We start from the raw sequence: 26,402 nt of genomic DNA, 5'->3' as shown, positions 1-26,402 counted from the left end.
TCAATTCTGCCTCTTACAGGCATTTTATGTTCTATCTGAGTCAATTTTCTGAACGTCTGATATTTTTTTTGGCTGCTTCCTCAAGTGCTTGCTGCCTTGAGCATTTTCATCCTCATTTATGTGAATACTTGACGCTAGACATTCCCAAGGCATTGGCCTCGTTCATCACCATGTGGAGCTCTTTTAGAGGTCATTTTCACACCCTGTCAGCGTGTGAAGAATATGTGATCCAGAAGTACACCTTATGAGCACTTCTCCCACCTTGTGTTATAGCAAGTTCATTTCCTTGAAATAACATATCCCTGAGGTATATTCTGGCTTTTTCCTAAGAATCTTTTCTATTTTCATTCCACTTAGAAAAAACCCTCGCCAACTCTACCTTCCTGAGCCACCCTGTCATTCTTAGATGGGTTTGATATGGGATTTAACTGAGGAACCTGTATTACTAATTAGCACAGTTTCTGCTAAAATCAGTAAGGCAGCTTTCCTAATAAGCAGCATTCTTCTTGCTCCCACAAAATCATTTGTGGAACTTTGCTTTAGGACCAAGGAGCTACCTTGCGCAGTGTTACAGGAGTGCCTTTTTTGTTTTAAAACCAAAGGAGGATGAAAAATTGGCTAACCTCAGGAGTCTCAATTTTACCTTTTATGTTAACGCTTATGTACAAGGTTTAGGAAGGTGGAGGTGGAATTGGGAATGGTTTGTGATCTTTTTGTGGCAAACTTTGTGGTATCTTTGGGCTTAGAAACCACCCCATGGATCCCATGCTTCCGTGTAGCCCTCCCAAAAGGTACAATGTGCTTCAGCTATCTATCTACTGCCTTTTTAGTACTCCTTTTGCATGCATCCTTTATAAAAGAACAGGAATGGGTAGAGGAACAGAATTTCACTTCAGATAAACACCAGAGTGATAAAAAGCCACGTCTGAAAAGCAAGAATGACAAACATATCCTGTGAAGTAGTAGCTACTGTGAATGATCCCCTCATTTTTTTCTTACAGAATAAAAATTCTCACTGTCAGGCTGGGAGGAGAGGCAAATGGCTTAGATTTATTTGTCTGGGAGGAGCTTCTGGGTAGAAGAACCTAGGCCTATGTTTGACAAAATATTTAGATTTCTAGCAGCTAATTAATTTAAAAACAATCATTAGAAATGTAAATATTTGGGATCTAGACTTCAAATGTCAATATTAGTTTCTTATATCAACATAATTTACCCCAGCCTTCTTCCCAGCCAAGGACTGAAATCTGACATGCAGGTTTTGTACCAATAACTGGGACTGTGTGCTTTGCTGTTAACGATGTTACTGTGCTTCTCGTGAGGAAAAGGCAGGCCTAGTGCTGCCGTCAAAGAAGGCGCCTTTCTACCTAAAGCAAAGCACTGTGTCCCATACAATTGTTGTTGTTCCTAAATTGATGTACCAGGCACCAGTGATGAAGCATTTTGAGTGTCTTCTGGCAGAAGCGCTTTTCTCTGCACAGTGCTTATCTTCTGCATGGTGACCCTGTTATCTCAGGGGGGATGAGGTGATCTGTATTTGTGCATCACAGTTCCCGAGAAGCACGCACCACATGCGCGTCTTTTCTCAGCTGCTCTTGCACCCAGAATGGGACTGCTCCGTAGGGCTGACGCTAGAGGGGAGCTTAAAGTTTTTTATTGTCATGGCTGCTCAACAAAGTTGTCTGGGCAATTCAAAGACTGAGTGCTGTGACAGGTTAATGGTCTTCCAGCTGATTAATCACTAAGGTGAAATTGGCTTTCTCAGCAGGGAATCCTATGCCAGCAGCATGTAGCAGTGATGTGCTGGTAATCATGAAAGCAGCATATTGGGGAGGAGTGTGGAGTCAGTGGCTTGGGCACAAGGTACTGGGAACTGGGGGAGGATACTGGCCTGGCGGGATCCCTTTTCTCTGTAGATGAATTGCTGACCCTGTGAGTTTTTTCAGTTGGCGTGTGGGATCGGTGGCGCCTACCTTGCTGTGTTGTGATAAGTAACGCATTATTTGCACACCACTTTTATAGAGGAGCTTTAAAGCAAGTTTTCAATTTTCCTGTGCTACTCTGTTTTTCTTTAAGTATGATTTTCTTACCCAAAGAATTGGAATGAATTTAAAATGACAGAGCAGGTTTTTGTCTTTCTTGTCCAAGCAGGTTTGTTCTCATTTAGGTCGTAAATGAACATCTGTTTCTTTATCTCTGCCCTTAATGGCATACTTGCCCACATCTGAAAGCAGCTGCATAATATACTACAATTGTTTGGCTTTACTGAGCAGGCATCCTGGACCTGATGTTAGATCACAGCTGACTCTAATTTGGCATGATCCTAGCTGCTTTACAAGACTGAATTCTTCATTTTCTTAAGTTCTAAGCTTTTTCAGCTGTGTGATTTTGTGAAAGGAGCAGCAAGTGGGAGGTGAGGACTATGGTGTCATTAGACAACCTGTGACGCAAGGTGTTCTGTTCATGGCCATGGCTGTCTTTTTTTTTTTAAAGGAAAATAAATGGTTACAGTGCAGTCAATATTTATACTTGGTCTGTGCCTGGCAAAGCAATGATTGCATGCTGATTTTCTTTAGCATACTCTTATACCCACGTAGTGATGAAATGAAGATTAGGAGCTTAAAACTGTATCGGTTCATATTTCTTTCTTGAAGGTGGGAAGAAGAGCGCTACCCTGAAGGCATTAAATGGAAGTTCCTAGAACACAAAGGTCCTGTATTTGCTCCACCATATGAACCTCTGCCTGAAAATGTCAAGTTTTATTATGATGGTGAGTTAATCTGTGTTTCCACTTGTTGGGAAGAGAAATAAACATTCTCAGGATATTGTGATGTTCTTCCGGGGACTGAAGGGATGAGGAGGAGGTTTTGTTTTAGTGGTTAGCTTAAAAGAAGTTCCTCAACGGCTAAGTGAAGGAAGGAACAGCCTGCTGAATTCTGCTAACTGAGTTGACATGGAGATGAACTTGTTCTCACTCTGTCATTGCGGTAAATCTCTCAGGCTCCTTAACAGAATGAGTGTGTCTTATGCCTGAGAGTAGCAGCGAATAACCAGCAGAGTACATAATTGTAGCTACTTCGTCACTGGTCACCTTTAGGCTTGCTCCATTTTCTTTAACCTTATGGATTTCAATTTCCATCATCTGTGATGAAATTCATGATCATTTGGTGGCATGAGCGGAATAAAAGACAACTGAATTTTGATACAGATGGTTAGGATCTTGTAGGAATGCATGAGATGACCCCGTTCTCAAGGACACAGCCCTGTGGTGTAAGTCATAGTCCCACTCACTAACCGTTGTGTGTGATAGAACTAATTGATGTGGGATTCTAATATGCTGGGCTGGCTGGTTGTTAGAGGCTCATGTGGAAGGGATTATATGATAGGATGCCTGCTGGAGACTTGACCTGTGTGTTTCCTTTTAGTTCTTGTGATTGTTAAATGAAGGATCAAATTAACCTAGGATTGAATTAAGTGGGAGGCATTTGAATGGATGAAAACATAATTTTTGGTGAAAGGGACATCTGCGCATGGAACTCTTCCATGTGCTGTTTTCATGTGACATGACACAGAGTTTTTAAATACTGAGAAAGAGGTGGCATTCATTTTCAGCAGCAATGTAGTGAAATGAACACATTGCATCCTATTAAAGGCTATACCCAAGCAAGTAGCACAGTGATTGGGGATGTCTACAGACTTCTTTCTTAGGGTTTGATAAACACTTGATACAAAGTTGGAAATTTTTTTCCTCTCTTGAAGAATGTATTACACCTGTCCTGCTGTCTAGAGAAGGGGAGGGGCAAATGGCACTGTAGCTATCCCTTCGGTGCAGGCAGCGATAAGCTCGTCTTCTATCTAGCCATCTATTTCATGAAACTTCTAGGAAGTGCAGGGATTTTTGCAACCTCTGTCTCTGTCATGGCAGTGATTCATCATTAGGCTCAATTACGGGGTGGGCAAGGGGGTCTGGCAAATAAAGCCATCACGTAAGTCTTCCTTGAGAAACTAGGCAAAAACATCAGATGTCTGATTTACACAGCAGCTGCTGAGAGCCGCTGTCTGTGCTCACAATGCATTGTCTAATTTCAAGATTATCCTAGGATGATTTGTGGAGTCCAATAATTACGCCGTGGCTGGCCAGCCAGCTGCCAGGCTGCAGGCTCTCACTGGAGGAATCTGTCCCTTGCCTAGTGATTGCATTGCAGTGAGACTGCCTGTTTTCATCTAACATAATGACTGCTGGACCTATTGTTAGTGCTTCCAATACCAGACTCGGTGAAGGAGCTTGAAATGACAAAACCATCTTTTAGGGCTTGACTATGTGTTTGAGTGGCTGTGGGTTAACAAGCTACTACTCATACCCTAGAGGTGTCTTGAACTTGCATGTTTTTTCTGAGGATGGGGCAGGGTAGGAGAGTAGATGGTGGCAGTTGTGCTTCAGTTTCTTCTGCTCATTACATTCCCTGGTTGCTCTCTGTTTTTCAATTTTTAAGTCAGGTGACTAATGTTCACGGATCTTTTCCAGCCTTGTCACTGACAGCCTTTTCAAACCTTTGTAAAAAAGAGAAAATTGAGTGCAATGGAATATATTCTAAAGTAATTAGATAAAGGTGACTGAGCCTTCAGCAATTTGGGAAAAATATCGGTCATTTTAGCCCCATAATGTGTTACTAACTTGGTAGCCTCTTTTAAGCTAGACTTGCAGCCTGGAAAAACCGTTTCCCTTGCTGTCTCTCCCTTCCCCCATTTCCTGTTATAAGCAAACAAATGCTGTATTTTAGGTTGCAGCTTAAACATTGGCAGACTTGCTGTTGGTTTAATTTAATTGTGGAATATTCTCAGATCATGGGGAGGACCTTTTGCTAAGTCCTGTTTTACGAGGGTTTATAGATCTTAAGGCTTTATAGATGACTCCCATGGTTTAATTGTGGAGATGATGCAACTTTTAAAAACATGCAGTAAATCAAAAGCGTGGGGGTTTTTTCCCAAGAGCATAGAATCAACAGTAGTGTTTTTTGTATTGACTTTTGTGCAGTAAAATGGTTGTTAAAAAAGCCACAGGTGTTGACTGTCTGTCACCCCACTGGGACTTTAAATATTTCTTGCAACTAGCTGGAGATGTGAGCTGAATGCAAAACCCTTCACAGGGATCACTGCCACCCTGTGTTGTCAGGAATGCAATCTGACCAAAAAGACGCTCGGTAGGAATGTTAGATGTTGAATCCAGAGCTTCGATGTTGCAGCAGCCTCTTTTCCCTTTTGTTTTAAAGTCCTCCTTTGCAGCAATTTCACTTTGTACTGCAGTCTTGCAGCTAAGCTGAAATGTGACCTCTCCATTCACTGAAAGCTCAGTCTTTCTTAAAAATGACTAGCTTTTGAGCCTGATTCGGAGACACAGGAGTGCATTCCCACAGCAAAGGGAACAGTTAGCAGAATCCTGACACGTTTCCCTGCAATGAAGAGGAATTAAATATTTGGCATCGCTTTACAGTCTATTTGTGGTGTATACATAGGAAGGGCTCTTCCTGGCTAGAAATAGCTAAAGGCTAGAAGGGGTGTTCCAAAGCAGAGTACCTCTGTGGGTAGAAGAGGAATACAGAGACTGTATTTCCCATAAGTCCGAGTGCCGGAACATGAAATTTAATAAAATCCCTTGCCTCTTCCACTGCAAACAGCAGTATCTCCCCAGGAGCATACATACCACTGGGGTGTCTCAGCGTAGGGTTTCCTGCAGGAGGCCTTTTCCCCTTCCTGCCCTGCGTCTCTCAGACCTGTCTCATCAGATTGCTATTGCTTTTTTTAATGTTTAGATTCCAGAAGAAACATTTTGAAAAATGTTTATGATGAAAGTGAAGCAATTGTGCTTCTCTGTTTCCTTTATTCATCCAATTTACTGTACTTTGTAACATTTTTCAGAAAAACTCTGTGGTAAAAATACAGTGTCCTTTAAGGTAGTTACTGTGGCCTCTTTCTGGCTTCAATTCCTGTTTACCATTTTCTTTAAAAAGAAAACCTTTCTTTGTAGGTAAAGTCATGAAGCTGAGCACCAAAGCAGAAGAAGTTGCCACATTCTTTGCAAAAATGCTTGATCATGAGTACACTACAAAGGAGATCTTCAGGAAAAACTTTTTCAAAGACTGGAGAAAGGTATGCATGTAGTCCTGGGCTGGAATGACTGCAGGCATGGCTGGTGTCTCCTCAGCACTGGGCAGTGGAAAGAGGCTACTGTTACATGCACAGGAAAGTTTGCTTAAGGCAACTAAAAGCTGCCTCAGATTGTAGCTGTGAAATTTCCAGTTTATCCTGTAGTTCCACCAGGAAGGACCCTATCACAAATAGCTTTCTAAACCAACAAATTCAGACTTCTCCCAACCAGATTTGCCCATTACAGCATGATAGGGTATAGCTGATCTGACTGTTTGTCGTGGTTTAGCCCCAGTTGGCAACGAAGCCCCACGCAGCCGCTCGCTCACTCCCCTGCGGTGGGACGGGGAAGAGAATCGGAAGAGTAAAAGTGAGGAAACTCATGGTTTGAGATAAAGACAGTTTAATAGAGAAAGCAAAAGCCGCGCATGCAAGCAGAGCAAAACAAGGGATTCATTCACCACTCCCCATGGGCAGGCAGGGGTTCAGCCAGCCCCAGGGAAGCAGGGCTGCATCATGCATAACGGTTTCTTGGGAAGACAGATGCCATCACTCCGAATGTCCCTCCACCCCTTCCTTCTTCTTCATACCAGCTTTATATACTGAGCATGATGTCATATGGTATGGAATATCCTTCCGGCCAGCCCAGGTCAGCTGTCCTGGCTGTGTCCCCTCCCAGCTCCCCGTGCACCCCCAGCCTTCTTACTGGCAGCCCAGCATGAGAAGCTGGACTGTCCTTGACTGCTTAGCAACAGCTCATGACATCAGCACGTTATCAACATTTTCTCATCCCATATACAATACATAGCCTCACACTAGCTTCTGTGAAGAATACCACCTCTAACCCAGCTGAAACCAGGACACTGTTACATACCTTGTTGAAGAGACAGCTTTATATTAGAAAGAAACCCCTTCCAAAGACCTAAACTCAGAACTTTGCCTCAGTCAACTTATCAGCCATAAGATCAAACCTTTAGACCAGTTGATGCAGTTTTTCTAAATGGATTACTGGAATTTTCTCCCTATCCCTCAACAGTCCCAGACACTGTTTTGTGTGAGAGCACTTTGGGAGGTGGTACAGCATTGCCAGCTCTCACAGAGATCAGGCTGCTGGAAGGCCAGTGCTCCATATGCTCTGCTGCTTGTCCGTTTCTCTTTGAGCTGCTGGAGTGAGCATGTGCAAGAATTTGGGGATTCTTGGGGGTTTATTGTGACAGCCTGTCTGTTGTTCCTGTTTAAACTGCCTGGGGTAGGGTAAGCTCTGCTATGCATGAAAACTTATTACATATGAAAACTTAAGGCGCTACTTTCTTTCTGCAAGGAAATGACTTCTGAAGAGAAGAGCACTATCACCAGCCTCAGCAAGTGTGACTTCACCCACATGAGCCAGTATTTCAAAGCTCAGTCAGAAGCTAGGAAACAGATGTCCAAGGAGGAGAAACAGGTACCAAAGGGAATACTAGAAGACTTCTTGATCCTTAGCTGGCTTGTAAACATCTTTACTGTGCAGCTCAGGTAGGGCAAAGTAGGGCAGTGGATACTCAGTTAAGGATAGCTTTTCATTTTAGAGGCTCCTTGGATTTGGAGGGCAAAATTTGGGATGGTGGAAGGGATGCAGCAATGACATTAGAGAATAAAATAAGAGAACAAATCTTAAATATCAGGTAATATAGTTTTCTGAATAAAAATGAACTTTATTTTCCAGTAGCATGGCTACAGTGGCTTGTGGGAAGAGAATTAAATAGTTTTTAGATGACTGAGACTTACTGCAATGGAAGTTGGAAACTTTCCCCAAGTTCTCAATTAATCTTTGGGTGAGGGTCCTGGTAGCTTGGGAGTGTGGCCTTTGGGGTCAGAAGAGTCCCACCAAAAGAGAGAGCCCATGTCTTACTGCTGTTCCCATTTGATAAATGTGCGTGAGCCCTTCTCAGTTTCCCTCCATGGTAGCTATTACAATGCAGCAAAAGTGGCTTTTTCTGTTAGTTTCTTAGCTGGCGCACCAGTGCTGTCTATGGGTCAGATGTTTTATTTTGGGCTGCAGTGTTTCTATTTTTCCTTCCATGTAATTAGAGTTCAAGCACAGAAGTATGCAGTGAAATCTCAGCACATTTTTACTTGGGAGACTGTGTTCTACTTATGAGACCATTTGGTGACACTGGCTTGACATGTGGCAGACTGGAGACATTCCTCTGCCTGCTTTCCAATGCTGAGTTCAAACACAGAAGTCTGGGGTTTTATACATAAACAACAAGATGTAAAGCTCAGTGGATGTCAAATGGTAAATATAGACTATAAAGCAGCAGTACTCTGCTTGGGCTGCCCTTGTAGCTGTGGTACGTGGATAGAGGTAAATGCCTCTGTTGGGGCAAAATTGTAGCTGTCTTCACCAGCCCTAATGTTTCCCTCAAATACAAGTTTGAAAGAGATTTTTCAAACATTCTTTCCTTTTTTCTGGTTTGTGTGCTGCTTGCACTTTATGGATGCTTTTCTGGACGGTCTGCCGCTCCTGTGTGTTGATACAGCACTTGACATGATGGGAATCTGGTTTTGAGTTGGATCTTCAGCATTAGTGTGGTGCAAATACCAAAATTTTTTTAAGTCTTGGCATTTAGAGAGATGTGTGTGGTGCTGGGTATACCATATCATCTTTGCTTTTGGCTTTTTCCAGAAAATCAAAGATGAGAATGAGCGGCTATTGAAGGAATATGGTTACTGCGTGATGGACAACCACAAGGAGAGGATTGCCAACTTTAAGATTGAACCCCCAGGTCTCTTCCGAGGTCGTGGGAACCATCCCAAAATGGGCATGTTGAAGAGACGCATCATGCCAGAAGACATCATCATTAACTGCAGCAAGTGAGCACTGGGTGCTTCACACCTTGGCTTTGCTTTCTAGATAGAATAGCTTCTTTTTTAAAATCCTGTATAGGTTCATATCAAGCATGTAGAAATATGCATGCTGCTTATCTTATTCTTACATGGATAAGAAACTCAGTCATACAAGCAAAGACTGAACAAGGCTATCATGGGCTTCATGAAGAACTTTGTCAACATATTTTCTTCCTCATGCCTACAGCCTACATGTGCTTAAATAGTCTTTCCTGCAAGTATTGCCAGAAATTAATTTTCTTCTAGGTAGATTGCCCTACTTTGTCTTCCTTGATGTCGAAGGTTAAGGTTTGGTAGGCTTCTCTTCAGTCTTGTCCTGATAAGTGTCCACACTATTGCAGTGTCCACAAATCAGAGCTGGTCCTAGCAATGTGTGTTCCCATCTATAGTGTATTCTTTAGCAGAAACATATTGATAGTAGTTACATTTCTGATCTCTGACTGTTCACTTTGATTCACTTGATTTCCCACTTGTGGAAATACGTATGCTTTCTTTGTTTGATGGTATTCATTACTATCTACTGTATATATATATACTGTATTCATTACTATCTACTACTACTGTGGAAGTCTCTTTAAATAGTTTTTATTTGCTCTTTTGTAATTTTCTGCAGGGATTCCAAGATCCCCCCTCCTCCACCAGGACACAAATGGAAGGAGGTCCGGCATGATAACAAGGTTACCTGGCTGGTGTCATGGACTGAGAACATCCAAGGCTCTATCAAATACATCATGTTGAACCCTAGCTCAAGAATTAAGGTAAAGATCTAGTTAAAAAAAGAATATCTTACTGGTCACGTATCCAAGAGGCAAATGTAGCTGTTGGCTAGGAGAGTGATAGGAAGTCAGGCTGTCTTGCGATTTCATCCTATACTGAAAAACATAGGAAAGTTTCTGTGCTTCTGTTCCCCTTGAAACAAAATAATACAATTGCTGCACAGGACAGCAGATGAAATGCATCATTGTGTCATTCCTAGTAGGAATTCTTTACTCTGTATAAACCTAAAAGGAATCAATTTATCCAAGAACAGACTTGCTCTGGTGGATATTTTACCCACTTTTGCCCCAGCTTCCCCTGCCTGATCACGTAGTGAAGTTCTAACCATGGGTTGCTTAATTAGTCAATTGTAAAATTAAAACCATGGCCAGGCTACTGGCTGAGCAGGCTGATAAGGAGCTCGTGACTGTAGGAAAACAAACCCTGCTGTGAGAACAAATAACCAGTCAACAGATCAAGTCCATTAAAGCAATGATAAACCTGTTGAAAGATAAGTAGCCTTCAGTTTTGGGGATAGGATTTAAGCTCTTCTCACGAAGTCTTTTTTTAAGAGATTTTTTTTCCTGGATTGGAGACAAAGAGGTTTGTCCCACAAGTATAGGGAAATATCTCTTTCCTTGTGAATTCATGCCCTCTTTTTGCCATGGTTTGAATATATAATAATGATGATGAACTATTGATGTTGCTTTTATGTTACACGGGTGTTCTGATTTCACAGCTGAAGGAACATTAAGTGTCATCTGAATAAAGCAGGGGAAACCATTTATATGTTGAGAAGCATGGAAGACATAATGTCTTTTGTGTCTTTATAGTTGCTTCTGTGGAAGTGTTTAATATTGTGGAAATATGAATTACCTACAGCTGCATGGCACCATAGTTTGAAGCTGAGCTGTTCAGCAGCAAAATCTCAGTGCTTTTGTAGAGAGACTATTTGCCACGCACAGACTTGCAAAGCCTTGAAATGCAGATTAGAACCGGTCCTCTCCTTGCTTTCTGATGCTGACTCTGTCCCAACTTTCTCTGCAGGGTGAGAAGGACTGGCAGAAGTACGAGACAGCTCGAAGGTTGAAGAAGTGCGTAGATAAAATCCGAAATCAATATCGAGAAGACTGGAAATCCAAAGAGATGAAAGTACGGCAGAGGGCTGTGGCACTGTACTTCATTGATAAAGTAAGGCTTGTTCCCCAGCACACTCCTCTTACCTTTCCTGTCTTTTTGGGAATACTCAGAAATGCTGTGTGTCTGTTCCTAGGGCAGAATTGAGCCCTGTTACTGAGGTATCCTGAGACTTCCTGGTGGGCAGGCTTGTGTCTCCTTTTCCTTCCCATTACCTGGAATCCACAGCAATAAACTATTGTACTGAACATGGCTATTTCAGGCAGCATTGTTTTAGTTCAGGCAAAATTCGCAGCCTGGTTTCAGAATCACCCAGTTGGATTACTGGGAAGTTTGTGTGGACCTTTTGTCTCCAGCTGTTACAGTTTTCCTGCTGGCAATTTCAGCTGGTTAGTCACCTCTTTAGTTTGAGGTCAGATTTGTGAGGTTTCATAATTATGCTAAGCTTTTCACCACAGCGTAAAGAAAACTGCAGTTGTATTGATGCATTTAAAGCTACTTACAACCAGTTCCCAGAGAGCTGTTGCCCTGGTAGTGTATGGTGTCTTGACCAACTAAATTAACAGGTTTTGTTCAAAATGGCTTGATGTAAAACCAGGGAACTTTGATTTGAATAATTGTGGTTTCACATGAACACAGAAGGTTTTTCTACAAAAATTAGAAATTAGTTTAGGCAGTAGTGTTAAAACACATTTTTAATGCATCCGAATGTGTAGCTTTTTGATTATTTATATAACCCAAAGTGTCCTATATGCGTTTCAAAGTTACTTATTTAGCGTTCAGTGAAGAGGTCGGATCATAAAGATGAACAGCTGAACTTTATGACTTTGTATCAGGTTGAGTTCACATGAAAGTCAGTTTTATGTTTTTAAAAAATATAATATGTTTTGAAATAGATTTCAATGTCAGAACTGTCTTACAGTTTGAGTTACTTAATGAGCAACAGTTGGTAAAACATCTTGCTTTAAACTTCTCTTAAAAAAATTAAGGTATTCTGGTAGATTGCTAGATTTGTGGCTTTAGTGTAGGGTTATTTAAAACAGATTAAAAGAGAGCTTAATATTGTTTAATAAAAACATTTGTAAGTGTCAATTTTAGTCACTCAAATGCGTTTTCTTCCTTTATCTCTCTGACACTGCTGATTCTAGGCCAATGTCTGAAAGTGTCCAGCGTCTGTACATTACTGGGTTGGTTTGAAATGCTTACCTCTCTTGTCTTGATATAAATGTAGCTTGCCCTGAGAGCTGGTAATGAAAAAGAAGAAGGAGAGACAGCTGACACCGTGGGCTGCTGCTCTCTGAGAGTAGAACATATCAAGCTGCACCCTGAACTGGACGGCCAGGAATACGTGGTTGAGTTCGACTTCCTTGGAAAAGACTCCATCCGATACTACAACAAAGTCCCTGTTGAGAAGAGGGTAAGGCATCTTCACAAACACATACACAGATGGAATTGCAGAAAAATGTGGTCAGCACAGTTTTGGTGGCAATAACAAGGTACTTCGTCACCAATCAGACACCTAGCCAGAAAATAAGTCAGTTAATGTTCTTCCCTTTTTATTGGCAGTGCCGTGGAAGATAAGGGTGCTGGTGGTGTGACATAACCCAGCAGATGAGATACTTAAACATCTTACTGCTCTTCCCTGTGGTCTTGATGTCAAGAGTTGGCATAAACATAATTGTAACAGCTATGTTAGATGAGTTTCTTGGGTCTCATTCTGGTCAGCAAGAGTTGGTTTTGTCGCCTGTAGATGGTAGAGCTCTAGGCCCATATGACAAGTAATAGCATAAAAGGTTCTGAAATACATTGCTGGACGACCCTGTTAGAGCAGCAGTTTGACTTGGGCTTTCATGATACTAGCTTCTCTGTCACAGTGGTTTTTGTTCATGTGGGAGCTGAGCCTGCACTGAGGTAGGTCTTGATCTTTGATGCTCTAGGGCATACAGAGTAGGTGCACTGCTACTTCTGGCCTATGAACCTGGGTATCTACCAACGAAGACTTCTTTCCTAGGCAATGTTAATTCATTTATTTCTTTTCATCCACCGTTTTCAAATCTGGTGTGATCTTGACCTCATTCCAGAATAAATCCCCATCCAGCAGTGTGAAGCTGGAGGGTACTAGCCAAAAAGACTTTTGTGGGCATAACAGCTTTGCATCTGGCCCACAGCTCTGCAGTCAGCACAGTATGTTAGATACTGCATGTATAATACTGCAATGACAATCGGCAGTAAATGTTGGGCTCTTTGGGAGCAAAACAACTGAAAAGAACCAAGCTATGGCTGCTATAGAAATGACTATGTGCTGGAATTCTTACTTGTTTAAAGAAGAATACATTTTTTCTGTTTAAATGTATTGGTGCTGGTATATCTTGGTGTCTTTTCAGTGCTTACAATAGGGAATTGATTATTGTGGAACTAGAAATCTTTGTGTGTTAGGTATAGAAGAAGAATGTGTGTTGTTGAGAAGCTGGGAACTGGGGATTTGGAGCACGCAGAGCTGGGATTTATGGTCTCTTTTATAATCAAAGATGCTTTGATTATTCTCCCTTCCCCAGTAAGACTTGTTTGGGATGGAACTGCATAAAACATTTAATGCAGCAGTGGGGTTGGGTTTTGGTAGTTTCACTCCATGGGAGATGGCTCGGGGATCTCTTTGGCTGGAGTGATGATGGAGAGTAAGGGAAAGGTGGTAGTTTGGGGGTCTCTTTCCGTTAGGCAGCTAAGCCAGAGCAGAATCAGGTCTTCTGCAATCTTGATCTAAAGGATGAGGATAAAGGGCATAAAGGTTCAGGGCTCCTGTTGCTGGGAAGGAACCTTCAACACAAGCACGGTATTGAGATATGTCTTTGCCTTCTGGGAAGTGACATCCAGCATTGTCACTGTTGCCTGAAAACAGTTTAAGTGGCTCCCTGGCAGTGTTGCTTCTTCATGTATTACTGCTATCCAGTGCTGTCTGGTCTGTGTGCCTGAAGTTACTGGTTTTCTTTTCCTGCAGGTGTTTAAGAATCTTCAGCTGTTCATGGAGAACAAGCAGCCTGAAGATGACCTCTTTGACCGCCTCAATGTAAGCACGTAGTTAATGGTGAGGGGTACTGGTAGAGCTCCCTCTGCACCAGGCAGTAACAACCGCTCTGTTCCAGAAGCGGTTTCAGTGGCTATTTTTTTCCAGAGCTGGCCTGAGCAGCCTGAAAGTAGTGAAAGTCTGTCTCAATCCAGTGTCTGTATTGTCCACTGTGCCCACAGGTTCCTGAAGCAATGGACTTTGGTCCTGGTGAGCCTGGCTGGCTCTGACTTGGGGAGGTTTTTTTCAGAGTTCAGAGAAGATGATTGTGTGAGGTGACAGATTTTCAGATGCCATCCCCATCTGCACATTTGGCTATGGGAGCACTGTGGTGGTTCAGGCACCTTCCCTGGGATGGGACAGGCACACTTCTACCTGTTGGGAACCAAAACCTCCACACTGAAGAAAAGTTTTTTGGCCACTTGTGGTACTTGATACCAATCTAATATTTGTTGGTTCTTTGTTCATTTTTCCTGTGGTTTCAGTAATGTTGTGGCCATTCTGTGTGGTCAGGTCTGAGTATACTAAGCTTCAGCCATGAGCTGCATGTCTTCGTCAGCAGTGTGTCCAGAGATTTCACAAACGCTGCAGTCAATTCTAGTGCTAACTGTCATCTTCTTTCTGCTTCCTTAGACCAGTATCTTAAATAAACATCTTCAAGATCTTATGGAGGGACTGACAGCCAAGGTATTCCGTACTTACAATGCCTCCATCACGCTACAGCAGCAGCTCAAGGAGCTCACTAATCGTAAGTCTTGTCCTTGAAACTGAGGGGAACAGATCTTATCCTGCAGTACAGACCTGCCTTCCTTGGCTGGGCCACAAGTCTTATATCTGTATACCACTTCCTCGTTGCAGTTCTCCCAGTGTAAATGTCAGACAGATGAGGTTTGACCAAAAATCTGCTGCCAGTCTTTTGGGGTAGTTGGGCAGGGCAGAGCTGACTTGTGAGCATACCAAGGTGCACCTGCTAGTTTATGCCTGTCCTTTACCAAATCTCTTATTTGCTTTCTATTAATTCTGAAATGCTGCAGGTGGCAGACTAAGGCAGATGCCTCTGTAGCAGCCCCGTGTTTCTTGTCTGCTCATTCACAATTTCTCTGTTGAGCACTGGTAGCTTGCACTTTAACAACTTTACAAAGTGGGCATGTTGGATCTGTGAAGCCCAACAGTGTATTGAGCGGTGTGGTCCTGATGCCGTCTGCTCTGAGCATGGATGTGCTTCCCATCTCTTGAATGGCAAATGGTGTTTGTTGCTATTGAAGAAACCATCCCAGAAAGAGTTTAGGGCCCAGGGTGGGTGTGATCGGGTTCTCATGACTGTAACTAGAGTACAGTGTTGAGACTGACCCATCAGAGGGGAAGGTCAGTTCTGCAGCGACTGTGAGCTTGCGGAGTCCGGGAGGACACTGGCTGGGGCTGCACAGCCCTGGAGAACCCACTTGTTCACCACTTTCTTGTACTTTGCAGCGGACGACAACATCCCAGCAAAGATCCTTTCTTATAACCGTGCCAACAGAGCGGTTGCCATTTTGTGTAACCACCAGAGGGCTCCGCCGAAGACCTTTGAGAAGTCCATGATGAACCTGCAGAGCAAGGTACCCCCACCCTTGCCCAGTTCTTGGGTTGGGGCAGGGCTCCACATGCTGCATCTCGGGAGTCAACGTTTCCTTTCACTTGGGGTGAAATGGAAGCAGAGCCTGCTTTTCCCTGTCAGGAGCTGGTTAGTGCTGCGTCAGAGATGGGCCTGCTCGGAGAGAAGGACTCCAGAAGCAGAGTAGTGAGCTGAAAAGGGATACCTTTCAGTCTATCATCTTTTACTTGTAAAGACCAAGACCAGACCCGTTTTATCTGCCCTTCATCCAATAGCATCCATTCTGCTGCCATCAAATTTCAGAGCAGTCTCTAGCTCTGATTTGTGTCCCCTAAAGAGCCCAGAGTGGGCATCTACCCCTGTTGCATGAATCCTAGGCCACTGTCAGTGCAGGCTGTGTACATGGTACATTATGCCCCTCTGACTTGACCTCTTCCTTTGCAGATTGTTTCTGGTGAAGGCCATGAGGTCCAAAGGGGTTAGGTCTGTTCCTGGTCTGGCTTTAGAATAACCTTCACAATAAGAGCTTCTGGTTTGGCACTGCAGTGTCCCCTGCTTCTGTAACACCTAACATGGCTGCCTTCACCCTAGATCTTTAGAGCTTGGGGGATGTTTAAGGGGAATGGTTGAACAGGGGCTGCAAAATGCTAAATCTCCCTGAATCCTAAACTTACTGGAGAAGAACTGCCTGAAGCCGTAACAGCTTTCAGCCTGTAGAATTTGGGGCAAGAACTGATTCATGCAGAGGGAACAGGGATCATCCTTCCATGTTACCATCAGGGAGTTGGTACTGGCTGGATGCAGAGGAGACAGACAAGCTGCCTGGAGGGGGCTGTTGGCCAGTCCCAGGCCAAGCCAATTCCTTTGCCTGCTTGGTTGTAGCTGTGTGAGAGCTCCCAGCACCACCTTGTCTTTGGAATGAGTGAGGCCCTATTTTCTGATGGGAACATTTCACCACACTAGGCTTTACAGAAAACTGAAAGGCCAGTGGCCTAATTGTTCTGCAAAAGTGGGTCTGAGCACTGGTAGATTCTGAACATGGTCACAAAGTCACTCCCTGGGTCATGCTGCCCGGGGGTGACTGCCACAGTTTTTAGCAGCTTGTTCACAGTGCTGCCATCTGGTTTTGCCTCTCCTAGATCGATGCCAAGAAGGAGCAGTTAGCTGATGCCAGGAGAGAACTGAAAAGCGCCAAAGCTGATGCCAAGGTCCGGAGGGATGAGAAGTCTAAAAAGTAAGGCTGGTGTTTCTGGGCTGTGCAATGCTCCCAGTACTTAGCTCCAGATGGGTCCTTCACCCTGTATTCTGTTTCCTCAGACTGTGATCTGGGAAGATTTCCTCATGCTTTATTGTCCCCTCTTTATTCTATGCATGAAGAAATAGCCTTCAAGTTGAGGACCATAGGGTGACCTGCCACTGCAGTTCCAGATGTGGTCACTAGCATTAGTCTCCACTATGTCTCTTAGTTGTCTAAGCTGAGCACCAGCCAGTGCTCAACCACCCTGCTGCCCAGGACCAAGCAGAGCAAATGGATCCAGTGTGCAGCATTGCCATCTTAGTGGGGAGCCAGGAGTTACACAATTGCACATGCAGTTCCCTGGGTTCTGTTCTGCTCTGTTGGAAGCCCACAGTGCAAGATGATGTACTTGGACTCTGTGTGGGCTCTGCAGAATAGCCACAGGGGTGCTGAGTTAAGGGAGCTCTGAAAGCAGAATCACAGCATGACTATTACAGAGGGATAGATGGGCTGGTTTTAAAGTGGGCGTAGCATCAGTACAGTTCAGGCTGTTGCCTCCAACCCTTTAAAACAAAACTGCTTAAGATTTCTGCTCTGCCTCTTTGAAAATGTCAGTTCTTAATGGCATGTACTGAGTGTTTTGTGTCACCATCTGTGCTGACATAGCTGCCCTTTGTGGCTGGTGGCATTGCTTACCTTGAGCAGAATCCCTTTGGGTTCCCACAGTGCTGCCATCTCAAGCCTAGAAGGGCATTAGGAATAAAATGCTTTGATTCTTTCCCACCCCAGGTCAGTGGAGAGCAAAAAGAAAGCAGTGCAGAGGATTGAGGAGCAACTGATGAAGCTGGAGGTTCAGGCTACAGATAGGGAGGAGAACAAGCAGATTGCATTGGGCACCTCCAAACTCAACTATCTGGATCCCAGGATCTCTGTTGCTTGGTAAGCATCTGCCTGTGGTGTGCGGGAAGGAGCCCACCCCTTCACTTCTGTCTTGTCCCCCCAGTTAGCAGACAAGGGCTGTGGCTGAGAGCAGTGCCCCTGTGCTGCCAGAGATGTGTCTCTGTGGCGTTCCCTTCCATCTTCAGGTGGTTTCGGGAAGTTACAAAGGAGTCTCTTGAGGCAAGTGTAACATGCCAGGCAAAGCCAGCACCGCGCTGGGAGGTGATGGGTCAGGGAACCTGCAGGGTCGCACACCGGGAGGCTGGTCGTGCTCAGCTGAGTGCCGTGTCCTGTAAAGGAGCAGAGCTGGGACGGTGCCGGGGGAGAGCGAGGTGGTTCTGCCATGCAGCGGGGGCTTGAGTGCCTGTGCTGTGTTGACTCTTAACAGCGTCTCCTCTTCTGCAGGTGTAAGAAGTGGGGAATTCCTATAGAGAAGATTTATAACAAAACCCAGCGAGAGAAATTTGCCTGGGCTATCGACATGGCAGAGGAAGATTATGAGTTTTAACCTGTTTTTAATGAGCTGAATTTTATGGGGGGAAAAAAAAAAGGGGGACTAGCCTGGTTTTTAGGGAGATTGATAAACTGTGAGCCTTACTTGTCCTTGGATGCTGGGGAATGGGGAGGAAAGGGGCAAGTGAGCATCAGATAAAACAGCCAACATCTTGCAGAAAGCATAACCTGGAAATATCCTAAAGGAGCTGAGCCAGTTGTCCTATGGACAACTTATTTAAAAATGTTTCAGAGATCCAAATTCTAGCTGTCTGGTTTGTGTGGTTTTTCTCTTGAGGCAGGGCAAGTGGATGGGGGATTTGTCAACCTTCCGCCAGGCAAATTCACCATCACACTGAGAGCGTGGGAATCTTTAGCTACTGTATACAAAATCCAATTATATTGGTGCGTTTTTACAGTTAGGGTTTTGCAATAACTTCTATATTTTAATAGAAAATGGACTCCTTAACCCCTGCCCTTCCCCTCCCACTCCCACCCCATTTCAGAATTTAACAAATAAAACAAAATTTAAGAAACCCAACGCACCTGTTACAGCTGTCACTATAGTCATGGAAATACCCAAATCTTTTTTAATTTGTCACTTGAAACAGTCGTGGCATTGGAACATGAATTACAAATATCCACCACATTTGTTCAGAGCAAAGCATGATGGGAAACCAGCCTCCTGACTTGAGTGTTCCTTTTTTAAATGTGAATTTTTATTTCTTTTAATTATTTTAAAATATTTAAACAGATTTGGGGTTTTTTTTCTTGATCTTAAAGATCATGTAGATTTGGGGAGTGGGTGGGGGGATGGGGCCGTGTGATGGGGAGATGCGTGTGGAATTTGAGGACAAGTGAAATTGGCAACAAGTGACATTCACATCACCCTTTGTTCTGAACATGCTCTGTACACTTCAAGAATATCTACTTTTTAGGTTTGTCAGACTGTTTTACCTTTACCCCCTTTTTTTCTAAGCCCCACTCCCCTCTTTTACTTGAAAGATTTTATTGTGTAAAAAGAAGTTTCACAGGTCAATAAATTTCGAGGGAAATGAGCATCGGTCCAAAAAGGAAAATAATCAAGATTTTAGGGCTTTTATTTTTTTCTTTTGTAATTGTGTAAAAAAAATTTAAAAAATTAAAAAGCAGAATTTTAATGTGAAACCTTTTTTTGCTATAATCATTAGTTTTAGAGGCATTGTTAGCGTAGTGTGTGTGCGAAGACCATTTCCTGCAGCCTTTCCTCAACAAGTATCTTCTATTTTTATCATGAATTCCCTTTTAATCAACTGTAGGTTATTTAAAATAAATTCCTACAACTTAACTGAGTGTTGGTGTCTCTGTGTTCTTTCACTTCAGGCCCCTGGCCGTGAGGTCCCCTCTGATGGGGAGGGGTCTGGTACCACATTGTTCCTGCAGCTGCCGTACAGCGGGGATGCTCGAGCCTTTCTCATTTGAACAGGGCTGCCCAGAGGACGCTGAGGCCATGGCAGGGGCCGGGTGGGTCAGGGTTGACCCAGCGGTTGTGTCTTTGTTAGGGGTGAGTTGAGAGGATGTGGGTTCATAATGATGCCAGGGATCTGAAACGAAGTACCTGGCTGTGGCTGGCTTTTGGGAGGGATAACGCTTTCCACAGCTGCTGATGTTGCCCGGTTGTTTTGAGTAACTGTCACCGCTGCTCGCTTGTGTTGAGTCGTGGTGGCTCTGTGGTAGGTGGGTATGGTCTCGTAGCCAGACCCTCAGTGGGTGAAGGAGCTGGTCCTACAGCATCACAGCGTGGGGTGTTTTTGGAGCCCTGGCTGGGGGCACAAAGCTGAGCAGGCTGTCCCGCCAGCCTGCGACCCTGCTGCTTGCTCAGGAGCTCACGTTAATGCTGGGGCTTGAGATGGTCCATCAGCTCGCCTGGTTCCCGGATCCCTCATCTGTGCTCCCTGCATGGCCGTGTGCTTGTCCGGGTTGGGTTGTGCCCCTCCAGGGGAAACTGCCTCCAACAGAATGTGCTGAAACATCAGCAGCCCGACCCTCCAAGCTCTTTGGGCGCAGAGCTGCCCAGTCCCAAGCCCAGCAGGAATTGCCTGAAGGTATTTTGTTGCCTTTTCACAAGCAGCTGCTTGGTGCCTGTTGGAGCCCTGCTCATGTGCAGCCTGCCCTCACCCCGAGGCCTGGCTGCAGACACCGGTTGAGGATCCCTTCTGGGCCTCGTGGGCTGGCATTTGTGAGCTGGTGGGGACACAGGGAACGTGGCTTTGCATTTGTCTTTCCAAGCAGCCTTGGAAGTGGAGGCCGTTGCTTTAGGGAACTGGGAAGTGACCTGAGGCAGCAAGAGTGAGGGGCACAGCCAGGCTGAGCTCTGGCAGGCAGGAGGGCGAGATGGTGCTTCTTTGGGCCCGGGTGGCTCCTGTGGCAAGTGGTTTTCGGCCTCCTTGGAAGAAGCTGCCTTTGTGGAGAGCCAGGACACGCTGCATCCGAGTGCACCAGGAAGCACGGAGAGGGACATGGTGAGTGTTTGTGTTTCCCTTTACTCCGTGTTGCTGACAGGAACGTTCTCTGCATCGATCTTCTGTGCCCGGGTTGCAGTGTGCGCCCGGGAGCCTGGAAGACTTCCCCCGTGCCCCCGCTCCGGCCCAAAGCTGGTTAATGGCAGGCCGGTGCTCGAGCCAGTGCAGCGAGGGCGGCTGTGGAGGAGAGGGGAGCTGCAGGGCTGTGAGCGGGGCTGGGGCTGCGTGCGGAGGGGGCTGCGTGGAAGCCGGGCTGCTCCTGGCTGCCCGAGCACTGCTGAGGGCAGGGGTTGAGAGCAGGGGCTGTATCCCCTGTGCCGTACAAGCTTGGGATCCTCGGCTCCTGCTGGAGAGAGGATGGATGCCGAGAGCTGGCCATGCCCACAGCTGGCAGAGGGGAGTCCTGTGTTCAGCCTGGGAAGGCTGTGGCCTGTCCCTGCCTTGCTCTGCTCCTTCCTGCTTTACCCCTGCCTGTCCGGCGGCCACGCTGTCTTTCCATGCGAGTGCACCTCGGCATCGGTTTGCTTTGCCTCCCACAGGCGCCTGCTCCCGGGAAGCCCCTGCCCGGTGCAGCGGAGAGCAAGAGCAGCGGGATGTGGCGAGGCCCAAGCTGCTCTTCCCTGTGTGGTTTCTCTGCTGCCTTTTATTAGCCCGCAGCCCTCCGCAGGGAGGAGGACGGAGTGAGGGCAGCACGCTCTCCTTCCCCTCATGGCGGGGAGGGCAGGAGGCTGGGCCGGGACACGGGCAACGAGGCTGAGGGACGCGTCCATCTCCCTGGCACTGGAAAGCAGCCCAGGGCTCGGTGTCCTCGGGGAGCCTGGAGCAGACACAGGCCCTGGCTTCTCCACAAGCACCTCCCCAGGCACCCCGATGTGGGTGCGGTGCTTTCTGGGCCCCCAGACCCCACGCGGGTGGCTGCGGGGTCAGGCTCAGCCAGCCGCAGGAGCAGCCGTCTCGGCAGCTGGCCCCAAGCGGGGCTTCCTCCCCACCGCCTGCCGCCATGTTTCCAGGCGCTTTGTTGCGGCTGCAAGAACTCACAGTTTGGCAGGAGTTAACGTTTACTCTCTGGGGCCTTTCCAAGGTGCAGCGGAGAAAAAGCCAATGGAGAGGGAAAGGGGCTCATTGTGCTCCTGACCTGCCCGTGCCTGGAACAATGCAGCCCATAAAAATACCCTTTCTATTTATACAGCCCTCCCTCCCCACGTTCTGACCTGGCCGTATTAAATTCCCATACCCTACGCTGCTGAGCAGGAAAACGTGCTTCTCCCCGTGCCCCGTTGAATGCAGCGGGGAGGGATGTGCTCCTGCAGAGGGGCATCCCCCACCCCAGCATCGCTGCCGGCAGATTCGCCTTCTCCACGGGCATGGCGGGGTGCCCATGGCCAGGCTGAGGAGTTAGTCTGTATTTTTGCCTGTGGCACAGCAGGGTCAGGACCACACATCCCGCACTTTCAATGGAGAATTCCCAGATCCCGTTGACTCACTGTGCGAACAGAGAAATGGCCACGAAACGTGCCACATTCCGTTTTTCATCCCAGCCCTGCAGCGCCGGGTCCTCGCCTGCCCCAGTGCCACCACCCCAGTTCGGCTTTCCTGCTCTGTAGTAGGGATTATGCTTGACAGTGAGGGAAACTGAGGCAGTAGTGATGTGACCAGCGGAGGGGGCAAAATTTAGGTTGAAACTGGATCTTACACGGCACGAGCCTGCAGACAGGGCCCGACGGCCAAGGGGAGGCTGCAAAACCCTGCTGGATGCAGCCCCATCCCCCTTGAAGTCTTACAGGATTCAGGGGTTGGAAATTGAAACCAGGTGAATTTAGGATATAAAAAAAAGTGTGCTAGGAACAGCGGGGAGCGGGGACAGGGAACCTGGAGCTGCAGCGGGTTTCCGATCAGGTGCCGGTTCGTAATCCAGAGGGATCTTGCGATCCCCCTTGGAAGGGGCAGGAGGATGCAGGGTGGGGAGGCAGCACTGCCTGCCGGCACAGCGTCACCCCAGCTCCCCGGTGAGTGCGCCGCACGCAGCAGGCACCGCGCCAGCATCCGCAGCAGCTCTGCGGCCCCGGGCAGGTCTGCTTTCCATCCCCGGTCAAAAATTGCCTTGTGCTGCTCTGTGTCTGCTAACACCACCCCGGAGTGGGAGGTAGCTCAGCACCGCGTTCCCTGGGGGTTTTCCAGATCCTGCTCGCTGCAGGGCTGAGGGAAGCTCTTCACTGATGGTGGTTTTCTCAGTCTGTGGGCTGGTTTCTCATTTACCCAGAACAGATGGGAACAACTAAATAACCTGGAGTGGTGCATCTCTCCTTTGGCATCCCTGTACTGCTCCCTTGGATGAGCATCTAGATGGATGATGATAGGCTACATAGAAGGAAGAAATTTTTTACACTGAGGGTGGTGAAACCCTGGCCCAGGTTGCCCAGAGAGGTGGGAGATGCCCCATCCCTGGAGACATCCCGGGTCAGGTTGGACGGGGCTCTGAGAACCTGCTCTGGTTGAAGATGTCCCTGGTCATGGCAGGGGGGTTGGACTTTAAAGATCCCTTCCAACCCAAAGATTCTATGATTCTATGATCGGGCACCTCCTCTAGATGCACGGTCCCCAAGGGCAAGAGAGAGACACTGGTGTCAGAGGGATGCTGGTCTGCAGGGACCCCCCAGGCTCACCCATGGGGTGGCCTCAGGGTTTTGCTTTCCTGGGTTTTGCTCCTCAGGCCTTGAGCCCAAGGCCAGGTCTGTCCTTAAGCTGGAGGTCACCTGGCCATTAGCCAGCTGCTAATCCTCCGGGGCAGAGGATGCAGCTGCTCTATGAATCCCGCAGGATAGCGGGGGTCGGCACCCCAAGCTTCGGGACTATGGGGGCCCCGCAGGTGCTGCAGCCAGCGTGGCGGGGAAGACCCCTTCTCCCAGAGGTGTTGGCAAGGGGACGTTTGCAGAGCCCACCCCCTCCGCAGCCATATGATGAACATGATCCATGGAATTTCTTCAAAAGCAAAACATGTCTGACCCACTGCGGACCAAAGGCCGGTGCAGGAGTCGGGACCACTGAACGAGGCTGGCAGGCAGCAGACGGACAAAAGCAGTTTCGCATGCTGTCAAATTAAGCTGTGGAATTCCTTGGTGTGCAGTATCACGGACACAGAGAGTTAATGCAAGGATAAAAAGTGATTAGTCAAACTCAGAGAAAAAAAAATATCCATCGCAGACACCTCATTGCCACCTCCGCGTGCCGGCCACCCAGGGGTCTGGGGCTGGGGAAACGCCGTGATGGGTCCCATCAGCGTGAACAGGCGGTGTTTGGGAGTGAGGCAGTTACCTTTTTGTTTCTTCGATGGCCACACTCCCTTCTCAGGTTTTGCCCTCAAAAACAAGGGTGTGCCCATAATGCTCAGCTATTTTAAGACCACTGGGAGCCGGCTGCTTCCTGCCGGTCCGAGCGAGGCCATTACACAAGCAAGGAGCCTCTTTCCCCGGTGGGAGTGGGGCAGAGGGTCCCATGCCGATGGCTGCGGGCTCAACCCAGCCGCCTCGCAGCTCCCGCCCGCAGCCCTGCCTTTGCTGAGCAGGTCCCCAGTGTCCTGCCACCCCTTACGGTGCTGTCGTACGCTGGTCATTTTTATAAGGGCAGGCTTAGGTCCTTATCCCAGTGCGTTTGTCCTGCCTGTCTTTTTAATGTCCAGACATTGGGTAGGACCCCAAACAACCAAGGACCTCGTAGGACTGCTTGTGTGTGTGTGCACACGTGTGTGTGCACATGTGTGTGTGCACGTGTGCTCATGCATGTCCCTTTGAGGGCGGGTGGAACAGTGGGACAGAGGGAGCTGCTCGCAGTTGGGGTGCACTCGGTGCTGAGCCCCCTCCAGACCCACCCATCAGCTGGAGGGTGAGATAAGGGCTGCTCGGCTGCATGGTGCCTTGCCGTGGGCCTGCAAACAACGTGTGTGTGTGTATGGGCATGTATATACTGTATACATACATATATACATATACGTATGTATTTTTATATAGGGGTGCATCCCCTCCAACCTGTCCCTTTCACCGCTCTCCTGCAGCGGGGCCGTGCTCACGCGTGGGCAGGCCAGCTCCTGGCCAGTGTCGCCTGCCAGAGTGGGCGATGCACCCACCGCCGCACCTTGGTGTTTGCACTGGACCGGGGACACCGTCCCCAGCCCAGGGCAGCCTGACCACCCAGCCTGCCTGGGGTGCCCGATGGGGAGGAGGGCACAGGGAGGAAGGTCAGCAGCACAGAAAGGGAAATCGAAGGCTGTAACTGTGTCAATGGAGCAAACAACCCTGACGCTTCCCAATGCTTATCCCCTCGCTAACCCCACTTTCGTGTGGCCTCCCACCAGGGCTGGAGCTGGAGTGGGGCTGGAGAGCCTCCCGCGACCCCCAGCTCCCTACACATCCCCCAGGGACAGGATGCTGCCGGCCACCCTGTGAACCCTGTCCCACTTCGGCACGAGCCCGGCCGTGATTTATGGGAAAGAAGCTGCAGCAGCCGCAGGCTGGGGGCCGGCGAGGAGCCATGCTTGGGGCCAGCGGCAGCCAGGCGGAGGGGACTGTCCCCAGGAAAAGCCATCCTGCGGGGCCTGTCCCAGCGCAGCAGGGCTGGGGATGTCCCAGGCAGGGCAGGGAGAGGACAGCAGCTCCTGGGGGCTGCTGCCAGCCTGGCCCATGCCCTGCTCGCCCTGCATCCCTGCATGTGCTCGCACAGCCCCCACGGCGGACATGAGGGGCGACAGGGAGGTGGTGGGAGGCTCGGGGGGCTGAGCCCCTCAGCCCCATGGCTGTGCACCAGCGTGGTGGCCCGTAGGATGTAGTGCTGGGGGATGCAGCGCCCCTGGGACCCCACATGTGCCATGCCAGGACCCCACGCAAGCTCGGCAGTGGGGTGCCAGGGCCCCATAGTGTCCTGTGCTGTGGGGTGTGTGGCACATCAGGCACCTATGCGTGCTGTGCACGTGTGGTGCGCGGTACACCCGGTGCCCCAGGCGTGCTGTGGGGTATGTAGCACTGGGACCCCACGCGAGCTGTGGGATGCAGGCCGCACCAGCCCCCACAGCGCTGCACCGCGCGAGGGGTCCGCTCCACGCACCCCCCGTGCGTGCCGCGCCGCGGGGGTCCGCGCTGTCGCCCCGAGTCCCACAGTCGGCTGAGCGCGGGGTGCGCGACCCTCCCGATGGCCCCAGGCGCGCCGTGCGGGGGCGGGGGGGGCGTGCGGACCCCCGTGGGCCCCGCGTGGGCCCCAGGCGCACCCGTCCCGCCGCGCGGGGCCGGGCCCCGCCCCTTTCCCGTCCCTTCCTTCCCTCCTCCTTCCTCGCTCCTCCTCCTCCTCCTCCCCCCTCCACCCCCCCGCCTCCCCGCGGCCGGCGCGGGGTGTGGGGCGTGGGGCGCGGCGCTCCGGGCGCTCCCGCTCCCCTTTGTTCGCGGCGCTGATGGCGGCCGGGCCGGGCGGCGGCCCCGGGGCGCCCAGCGAGGCGGAGGCAGCGCACCTCTGCCGCAGCCTGGAGGTGGGCACCGTCATGACCCTCTTCTACTCCAAAAAGTCTCAGCGACCCGAGAGGAAAACTTTCCAGGTGAAGCTGGAGACGCGGCAGGTCACCTGGAGCCGCGGCTCCGAGAAGATGGAGGGAGCCGGTGAGTGCGGGGGCGC

At 48.3% G+C, this 26,402-nt stretch overlaps 2 protein-coding genes across 2 annotated transcripts in view; both read left to right on the top strand.

Annotated features, from left to right (window-relative positions):
- TOP1 (DNA topoisomerase I) overlaps positions 1–18,306 on the top strand; it is a gene marked incomplete at its 5' end in the record, with an annotated part of 67,777 nt that extends 49,471 nt beyond the window's left edge. The window contains 13 exons of the mRNA XM_082007384.1: positions 2,655–2,770; positions 6,026–6,147; positions 7,466–7,588; positions 8,813–9,000; positions 9,647–9,791; positions 10,837–10,980; positions 12,158–12,343; positions 13,922–13,990; positions 14,621–14,735; positions 15,458–15,585; positions 16,721–16,815; positions 17,608–17,757; positions 18,163–18,306. Coding sequence (XP_081863510.1) covers positions 2,655–2,770; positions 6,026–6,147; positions 7,466–7,588; positions 8,813–9,000; positions 9,647–9,791; positions 10,837–10,980; positions 12,158–12,343; positions 13,922–13,990; positions 14,621–14,735; positions 15,458–15,585; positions 16,721–16,815; positions 17,608–17,757; positions 18,163–18,265 — 1,684 coding nt within the window. The 3' untranslated portion in view covers positions 18,266–18,306. The remainder of the gene's footprint in view (positions 1–2,654; positions 2,771–6,025; positions 6,148–7,465; positions 7,589–8,812; positions 9,001–9,646; positions 9,792–10,836; positions 10,981–12,157; positions 12,344–13,921; positions 13,991–14,620; positions 14,736–15,457; positions 15,586–16,720; positions 16,816–17,607; positions 17,758–18,162) is intronic.
- A 7,878-nt stretch (positions 18,307–26,184) lies between these two features.
- Positions 26,185–26,402, top strand: part of PLCG1 (phospholipase C gamma 1) — a gene marked incomplete at its 5' end in the record, with an annotated part of 48,973 nt that continues 48,755 nt past the window's right edge. The window contains one exon of the mRNA XM_082007345.1: positions 26,185–26,386. Coding sequence (XP_081863471.1) covers positions 26,185–26,386 — 202 coding nt within the window. The remainder of the gene's footprint in view (positions 26,387–26,402) is intronic.

This window comes from Phaethon aethereus, assembly GCF_964289735.1.
Source record: "Phaethon aethereus genome assembly, chromosome: 16".
NCBI lineage: Eukaryota > Metazoa > Chordata > Aves > Phaethontiformes > Phaethontidae > Phaethon > Phaethon aethereus.
This window is presented reverse-complemented; position numbering and strand designations above follow the sequence as displayed.